This window comes from Glycine max, chromosome 8 (genome assembly GCF_000004515.6).
Source record: "Glycine max cultivar Williams 82 chromosome 8, Glycine_max_v4.0, whole genome shotgun sequence".
Taxonomy (NCBI): Eukaryota; Viridiplantae; Streptophyta; class Magnoliopsida; order Fabales; family Fabaceae; genus Glycine; species Glycine max.
This window is the reverse complement of record NC_038244.2, coordinates 13,246,374-13,256,120: the sequence shown is the minus strand read 5'-3', so window position 1 is coordinate 13,256,120 and position 9,747 is coordinate 13,246,374. Positions and strand designations below refer to the sequence as shown.

Here is a 9,747-nt window from a genome sequence, read left to right as displayed (position 1 = left end):
AGCCACATCACTTACTGGAAATATTTTTGTGGTATGTTTTTAGATATGAGCAACCTTTATAAAGTAGATGTTTTGTTGACAAAATATTATTATTTTTCTTCTTTCTTTTTCAGAAATACAGAGTTAAAAGTAGAACTTATCCCTCCACTGAGTGACACCGTAGAAGCTATTAGCCAAGGGATTGTTACTCTTGCTTCGCAAGGATCGATTGCCCATGCATAATGGTTCCTATAGGCTTCCTAAGTTTTTTTTTTTTTGACGGATTTTTTGGAACTCTTAGAAGTCATAAGTGATACGTGATTAAGGAAGAAATATTGTGCAAGATCCATTGGCTTGTTCTTAGCTCCAGATTAGTGCTTGCAAGTAGTTCTATAGTAAATTCGCGTAGTGTTTTAGATTTAGATCATTGTTGAACATTTATCGTACTTTAGTTTTTGTCATTGATAATGTAATGGATAATTTATATCTGAATGTTATACCTAAATGTTTATTTATTTGAATTGATTTTTATTTTAGCATTTAAAAACATTTTGCCTTCACTGTATGACATTTAACAAATAATTGTGACAATTAGACGTCACCATTCCAATTAGGCATGACAAACAAATATTTTAGCAGATGCATGCAGTGCCTCTCTTCACTTCTGCCACTTCAGTGTTGATATTCATTGGGATCCTCACATCGCGTTATGCTGAAAAAGAATTCCAAAGAATGTTGCCGTGGAAGTTACTCTCGGGCCTTTTCTTCCTTTTTCTGTCTGTTGTGTTCATGGTGGTTGCCTTTTGTGCTGCACTTGCTATAGTAGTAAACAAATATTGGGCGTATAATGACTCTTTCATGTATGAGATTCTCCTATCTACAATATCAAATCCCATCCCTCACATAAAAAAAAAAGAAACAATATATAGATGTATATGCATGGATTGAAAGATGTTTTTTTTTTTTTTTTTTTATCAAAGCTTCACGTGTGAGGATCATTTCTTTGAGACTCTTAAATGCGGGTTCGTACGTAACATTCCATTAGGGAAAAAAATATCAAAGTTGTGTTGTACTGTGTAGGCATTTGGCCCTAAATAATGGCTTTGCATAAAGGATCCAAATGTTCTTTATTATGCCCTTTTGCTGCCAGTTTCTCGACCGATTAACCTTTTTGGATCACTTTTACAAACTTATTTTCATGATGAGTCTCACATGAGTCTATTTTGATCATAGATCGTGTTAGAATGTAAGTTTGACTACATGGGCATCCTGTGTATCGTAGATAAAAAATCTGAGAATATTTTTGTCAAATTTGTATAAGTTGAGTATTTGTTAATTAGTATATCATAACTTTTTAAAAGAATGTCATTTTGAAAGGGAGAGATTAATTAATTAAACTCTAGCAATGAAGCAATTAATAACAACTAAGTCCATGCGCAGGGTCGACAGTAATTAAAAGACAATTCTTTTAATCGAAATGTTTTTTTTGTAAAGGCAAATATACGCGTGTGTTGTGTGGCGCTATTTGGAATGCTCTTGGGCCGTGTATTCTTGACCGGGAAACCCCAATGGCTTGAGAAGTGAGACTGAAAAGAATAAACAGCCGAACCCCTGCAAATTGTAGAGGAATGAATTAGTTTAATATGGTTCTGTTTTATCTGTGGGTGCTATATGTGTAGGAATCCATGTTTTTGTTTTCTTGTTGTAATTTTAACTTCTCTGTTTGTGGAATGAAATCATTTCTTAATATCTTGAAGTTGTCTATTTCAATTTGTTGTGCAGATAAATAATTTTAGTGACCAATCACTTTTGTTTTAAGTTCAATTGATTTGCCGTAATTTGTATAAGTAGTAACCAGCAAAAGCATTTGAGGAAAATTCACGGTTTCAACCTTCAATCATCAACAAATCAGCATTTTATTAAGAACAAACTAGTGATCTCTTGAAGATCTTACATTTACGCAATTGAAATGTACAATGGTATCATTGTGTTTTACATTTTCCAAACATGCTGGAACTGTGTTGTTTATTGTTTACTAGAAGCCGTACTAATTAAGGTAGTGGATATAAGATCAAACAGGTTTCCTGCAGCATGCTACTCGTTCTAAAGTCAAGGTGACACATAAAGTAAAATAGAGAGAATTTATACAAAGTGACTTGAGTTGAAACCTTCTTCAACTGTATCTGTACCAGAAAAGTAAAAGATGTGGAGGTGGACATATTTGATCTTTGATACTACCTCAGAAAAAAAAACTAATCAGCATGTTTTGATGAGAGGGCCACAATTCCTAACTATGTGTATGGAGAAGATGTTGTTGGAAGATACAAGATCCTCTTTGTATATATCAAATTAAGGTGTTAAGGTCAAATTAAAAGCAGATATAGTTTAGTATACTTAACAACAAAAATTGTACACACCTCATTGTTTGTAACAATTTTTTTTCTTGTCTTATCACACTCACTTAAAATCACTAGTCTATAAATTTGCGAAGACATATCTACCATTTGTTAAGATTTGTTGTTTCACTGTGCAGAATGCAGGTAACATTATTTGGTATACATTGAAGGATCCTTAAGAGACTTAACCATTAGATGATAAAAAAAATACATCCAAAAAACTGAAATACTTGGTGGTTCTTAATTACCTGCAAAATGAATCTGATTTACTCTAAACTTGGTTCTTCTTTACATGCAAAATGAATCCAATCTAATCTAAACTTGGCTCTACATTCAACATGGAAAATGAACTACGAAATGAATCTAATCTAATCTAAACTTGGCTCACAAGAGGGCAATATTTACCAGAAAACAATAAAATAGAAAGAAAGAAAAAAAAGGAATTGAAATGAAACAATGGAAAAATGCAAACAGATCATGAACAGTTTGTAAAGATTAATTCATTCTTGCTTTGCTTTCTTCTCAATGTCTGTCCCAATCAGCTGTTTAAGATCCTTAAGAATGGTAGGTCTCGATTGAACATCCTTGTGATTTGTCAAAGTAGTGACAACTTCTTTTGGAACAAAGCACCTTTCCTCCGTGTACAACTTCTCTTGAACAAAGGGAGAAGCAACCAGAGCGTGTAGATTTTCAGGAGGAGGTTCAGCTTTATCTTCCTGCTACAATTAGAAAAATATAAGATATGAGTTTGAGCTAGCTTAATTAAAAATATAAGAAATAAATTAAGAAGAAAAATTCAAAGATTGACTTGATACTTTCCAGATAATTTTGGAGTAAGTTACTAACTTCATTAATTTCAATGGTGTTAAATCATGGGATGGGATGACTCTTTTTTTAATTCTTCGGAATGTTGTTCAATAAAGTGTAGACATGTAGACATTAATTTTATAACGAAAACAAAAGAAAGTAAACCATGAAATATTATATAAAAAAACTGGAAAATTACACACAAAGCAGTTACATAACAAAAACTCATTTGTATATTTCTTGTTCTGAACGTCACTCTTATGTTATCATTTGTCATGTTGACCATGTCCTCCTCTTGTAACCGTTTCCTTAAAACTCTCTCTTTTTTTTTTTTTAATTTTTTTGATATATTAAGTCTCTCTAGTAAAAGGAACGAAAAGTGATATTGATACAAAAGTGGGTCATATACATTAGTGAACTACACATAACTAACCAAATATCTGGCAATAATAAGCAATTTCAACTTTCGTATTTACCAATTAATGATCGAGCAAAACAGAAGACAATCATCCTTATATATCTATTGTACAATAATAACGCTCTAATTTAAGGAGGTCCTCACACGTACTAGATGACAAAATACTCAGCAATTAGCAAATTAGCACATACATTCACCATTCGGATTGTTAAAGTAAATATATATTGAGGAAGCAACACATAATAAAAACCAATTAAAAACATTAAAAGGAAAAAACAAGAGTGACATTTCCACTGTGAATTCACTAAAGTTACTAAAATAGTTAAAATTCAAGTGAAATTAAGCAGTTTCATAGCTAACATAATTTGTGACACACATGATTAAAAATTATGGCAAGAAATCAACAGTCACGTACCTCGAGTGTGTTCATGAGTTCAAGCATCCCAACTTGGGCCTGAAGGTACATAACATACTTTCCAGCTGCATGAAGCATCTCAGCTGTGTTCATCTTTGGTCCACCAGGGACCAACTTCCCAAGCTCTTGAGTCTTCTTAGTGATCTTTCTTCTCCTTTCTCTCGCCGCTACACTCTGTGGAGATATGGTTCTCTCATTGCCTTTCTTCTCACATGGAAGATCAACACAAGTATCACCATATTGTGTCTCGGAGAAGAGTTTCTGTTGCAGTTCCTCTGCTTGCAAGGAGCAGCAATTATCATAAGGAATAACAAAGCCATCTAAGAAACTGGATGGTAGTGTGGGTGTAGTAAACTCTTGCAATGAAGAAGAGTACACGTGTTCTTGTTGTCGTTGTTGTTCCTCATAGCAGCACTTTTGGCGTTTTGAACATGGGAGAAGTTTGTAATCTTTATGAGTTGGGAAAATGTCCCCATCATAAGGAGGGTTTACGTCTGGAGGATAGAGAAAACCACCAGTTGGGTCAATATAGTTCTCAAAAAGCGCGTCTGAAAGAAAGAAGCTTTCATCTGAATAGGGAAAAAGCTGTTGGAGGTTTGGTGCTGCTACTTCTTCTGGCATGGCTTCATGGAAAGTGTTTGTTTCTAAGTTGGGAATTTGAAGAGTTTCAAAGTTGAAGTATGTGCTTAGTGCCATTGTAACAAAACAACCTGCAACATGGAAAAACAAGTTCTATTTAGTGGAAACTTAAACCAACATAGAAATAGAAGAAATGGTGCATTAATTGATGATTCTATAACCACCATAGAATAGAAGAAATGGTGCATTAATTAATAATTCTAGATATAAACATGCACATGCAAGCTTGCCTAGTGTAATGGTCTAATGCATATGTAGAGGAAGGAAGAAGAAAATAATAAGAGACAAGACATGAAGTTTAAGTCATGCTTGTGCATGCCACAAGACACAAGAATCTTTGCTTTAGATAATTCTAGCATATAGCTAGAGCATCTTTGAGGGAGAAATAGAGAGAGACCTGAGAGAGAGAGAAATACGATGCTGTAGATTTGAGTGTGAGAGAAAAGGAAAAGACAGTGTGAAGACTTTTATGTATGGAAGCTATGAAAACTGATTCTATCCTCACTCTGCCTCTTGCTGCTTTGTGAGTGGAGACAATTTAGGGGAAGTTGTAGGCAGTTACGGAGAATGAATTATGAGAATTATTTATTTTTTATAATTAAAATAAAATTCACATTACATTTATGATTTTTCTTTGGTACCTATAGAAAAATTATGGCACAAAACATTTCAGTCCCCATTTTATTTTTTTCATTTTGCTATACAATATATACAATTTCAGTGCATGGTTGTGACATTAATTTAGCTGGGATTTTGTGTAGCTTCACACTGCTTTGTAGATTTTAAATCTGAAATTGCCAGTTGCATTTACTTTGACCAAAAAAAAAAATACCATGAATATAACCGTACTGAAAAACTATTAAGCATAATTGCGCATAAGCATATTCATACTTTTCGGCATAAGTTGTCTTCAAATTTTGGGTAAAATTGTATTGAAAATATATTTTATGACAGGAATATTAATTTCTACCATACAAAATTACAAATTGTGGTATTGAGGAGAACATGTTAAGAACAATTTAAAATTATTTTATTGATTGAAAGTAAAATTGGAATCTGACAATTTTATTGGCCGAACCATCTTATCAGATGCCACTACCAAAATGATGTGCTACAAGGTATTTTTCTCACCAATCACAAAGATGCGCAAGCGTTTACTAAAGAATTTCAAAATTAAAAAAACTTGAGTTTTAAACTTAAAAACTAAACTTGACTATCCCTGTCACGATTTATGCAGAAGGAGAATAACAGATATATATAATAGCGTATATCATATCATGGCTTTGTCAGGCTGATTCTGATTTCTGATATTTTCAATGGGATTCCTACACCAGCTGGAATACCAAATACCTGAACCCCTACCCCTTGAGATACATCATATATGTGCTTCTAAAATAAAAATATGTCAAATATGTCACTATATAGAGAAGATGATGTATTTTGAAAGTGGTTGTATTTCAAATATGTTTTTTAATTATATGCTCAAACACATATGTTGTATTTAATTCGATTCATGTCTTATAATTAACAAAACATAACTTTTTTTTTATCCCAAAGAATGGAAGTCAGTATCATGATATTTATAACAATTTATGAATTATAACTAGACTACACCTTACCTAACAAAACTAAGTTTAGTGAAACTCATTCAAATTATCACTTTATATTATATGAAAAGTTATTTAATTTGCATAATTAACATTCTCTACTTTCACTTAAACTTGTTAATTATATTTTAAAAATAGTTCATGACTTAAAATTTAGCGTTATTATACCAAAGTAAGTAGAGGATAAAATCCCTAAAGCAGAAAGAAACTACATAAAAAAACGAGCTAAAATATCAGTACTTTTGACAAAAATAGATAAAAATAAAAATCAATTTTACATAAAAGGTCCAAAATATCACAACCATGCCCTGAAATTATAGCAGTTAAAATAAAAACAAGGGCTAAAATTTTGTGTTATTTTCTTGTCTCTCTCGATCACCTAGGAAAAGAAAAGAAAAGAAAAAAAATGCTAATAATCCATTCTCCATAACTGCCAGCAACTTCCCCTAAATTATCTGAACCCACAAAGAGGGCCGAGTGAGGATAGAGTCAGTTTTCTTTTCATAGCTTCCATGCATAGAAGTCTTCACACAGTCTTTTCCTTAATCTCTCACACTCAAATCTACAACAACATCGTCGTATCTCTCAGGTCTCGCACACAAATACTCTACTACTTGCTACAAATATCTAAAGCAAAGATTCTTGTGCTTGTGCGTGCCATATACATTACTAAAATCTCAAGTCTTGTCTCTTCTTAGTTGTTATCTTCTTCTTCTTCCTGTTTCTACATCACTTGAGCTTTAATTTTAACCGTTACACTAGGCTCGAATGCATGTGCATTGTATATATATAGAATTACGAATTAATGCACAATTTCTTCTATTCTATATATGTTGGTTTAAGTATCCACTAAATTGTTATTTTTTTTTAATATTTGCAGGTTGTTTTGTGATGATGGCACTAAGCACGTACTCCAACTGTGACACTCTTCAAATTTCCAACTTAGAAACAAACACTTTCCATGAAGCCATGCCAGAAGAAGAAGTAGCAGCACCAAACCTCCAACACTTTTTTTCCTACTTAGATGAAAGCTTCTTCCTTTCAAACACGCTTCTTGAGAACTACATTGACCCAACTTTCGGTTTTCTCTATCCTCCAGGGATCAACCATCCTTATGATCCCTTCACTTCACTCACTAGTCGTGATGACATTTTCCCGACTCATGAAGATTACAATCTTCTCCCATGCCCAAAACGCAAAAAATGCTGCTACGAGGAAAAACAACAACATCAAGAACACGTGTACTCTTCACTGCAAGAGATTACCACACCAACCCTACTATCCAATTTAATAGATGGATTTGTTGTGCCTTATGAAAATTGCTCCTCCTTCCAAGCAGAGGAACTCCAACAACCAGTCTTCTACGAGGTTACACAATATGGAGACCCTTGTGTGGATCTTCAGTGTGAGAAGAGAGGTACCAAGAGACCAATATCTCCGCCGAGAGAAAGGAGAAGAAAGATCACTGAGAAGACTCAAGAGCTTGGGAAGTTGGTTCCTGGTGGACCCAAGATGAACACAGCTGAGATGCTTCATGCAGCTGCAAAGTATGTTAAGTTCCTTCAAGCCCAAGTTGGGATGCTTGAACTCATGAACATACTTGAGGTATGTAACTGTTAATTTCTTGCCATATTTTCAACCATGTGGGTCGCAAATGATGTTAAGTTATGAAACTTCTCTATTTCACTTGAATTTTAATTGCTTTTAATGTCAATCTTTTCATTCTTTTAATTTTATTTTTTTGGTGACAAATGCTTAATAGAGTCTCTTTTTAATGTTTTTAATTAGTTCATATGTGACGATGCCTCAATATTTGCTTTAACAATCCGAATGCATGTGCTGGGTCATTGCATATTTGGTCATCTAGTAAGTGTGAACACTTGCTTAATTAGAATTAGTTAGAGTATGCTATTATTGTTCACGTAGAAACGTTTTCTAAGCTGTAATGTAATTAAGGTTTAGTCCATTGCATGTCTTCCGTGACTCCATGTTGCTTCTTTGTAAATACAAGTTGAAATTGCTGAATTGCCCCAGTTGGTTAGTTATATGCAATTTACTAAACTATGACCCACTGTTGTATCCATGTTGTTTTTCATTCCTTTGGTTAAAGAAAGTTAAGGAAAACAGTTACAAGAGGAGGACAGGATCTATATAATTAAGAGACTTCCACCAGAGCAAGAAATATGCTTAAAAACCGTGTTTGTTATGTAACTGCTTTACATGAAATTCTCCACTTGTTTTTCCTTTATTATTATTATTAATATTCCATGTTTTACTTTCTTTTATAATAGTTATAAAATGCATTTCTTCATTTTACTTCATTTTACTGGACAAAATTTGGAAGAATTGAAAAATAGGGCCATCCGTGATTTACCACCCTTAAAATGAGCTAGAAATTATCAAATCAATGCTTTCAATTTTTCATCTTACTTTTTTTTTTCTTAATATTCAAATTCATTTCGTATCTCCTTAAATTATTTTGTTAATTGTCTCAGGAAGATAAAGCTGAACCTCCTCCTGAAAATATACACGCTCTAGTTGTTTCTCCCCTTGTTCAAGAGAAGTTGTACACGGAGGAAAGGTGCTTTGTTCCAAACGGAATTGTCACTACTTTGACAAATCACGAGGATGTTCACTCAAGACCTACCATCCTTGAGGATCTTAAACAGCTGATTGGGACAGACATTGAGAAGAAGCAAAGCAAGACTAAATCTTCATAAGCTGAACATGTTCATGATGCGTTGTTGTTTGCATTTTTTTCGCTGCTTTATTTTATTTTATTTTCTATGTTGTTGTTATTCTGCAATTAGTGCCCTCTTCTGAGCCTAAGATTAGATTCAGTCCCTAGTGCATTTTGCATGTACAAAGAGCCATGCTTAGATTAAATTAGATTAGATTCATTTTGCATGTAAGAGAGAACCATTGTTTTCCAAGTTTAGATTAGATTAATTATAAATTCATTTTGCATATATGAAGAACCAGTGTTTTTAGTTTTGATTTTTTTTTTTATCATCAAATTGCTAAGTTTCTTAAGGATCCTTCAATAAACCAAATAATGTTATCATCACTCCGTGAAACAACAAATTGTAGCAAATTAAGGTAGACATGCCATCCCAATTTTACTGATTCGTTATTAAAACATAAGTTAACCTAAGCAAAGTCAAGTTTTGATTGTGTAAGTAGGTAAACAATTAAGCTATAGGTAGAATGAACATAAAAAAGAAAAAGATTACGCTAGAGGTCTTTATTATTATTATTATTATTATTATTATTATTATTATTATTATTATTATTATTATTATTATTATTACAAAGGCAGTCAACTTTAAGCAAAGCTATCTTAAGGTTATTGTTGATGGTTTTAAATTAGGCACAGAAAGTGCAAACTAATATTAGATTTGGTTGAAAAATTATTAAAATTTTATTTACGACACTTACTAAAACCTCGTACCTTGTGAGATATGTCAATATTTGTATTTTTTTTTT

The 9,747-nt window shown here is 32.8% G+C and overlaps 2 protein-coding genes across 2 annotated transcripts; one reads left to right on the top strand and one right to left on the bottom strand.

Moving 5' to 3' along the window:
* Positions 1–2,875: 2,875 nt before the first annotated feature.
* LOC102665938 (transcription factor bHLH52) lies at positions 2,876–4,711 on the bottom strand. The gene is made up of 2 exons (XM_006586332.1): positions 4,016–4,711; positions 2,876–3,091 (listed from the first exon to the last, which is right to left on the bottom strand). The coding sequence occupies exons 1-2, from the start codon at positions 4,709–4,711 to the stop codon at positions 2,876–2,878; spliced, it is 912 nt and encodes a 303-aa protein (XP_006586395.1).
* Positions 4,712–7,155: 2,444 nt separating this feature from the next.
* LOC102665807 (transcription factor bHLH52) lies at positions 7,156–8,981 on the top strand. The gene is made up of 2 exons (XM_006586331.1): positions 7,156–7,866; positions 8,757–8,981. Exons 1-2 carry the CDS (start codon positions 7,156–7,158, stop codon positions 8,979–8,981), a joined length of 936 nt encoding a protein of 311 aa, XP_006586394.1.
* The last annotated feature ends 766 nt before the right edge of the window (positions 8,982–9,747 follow it).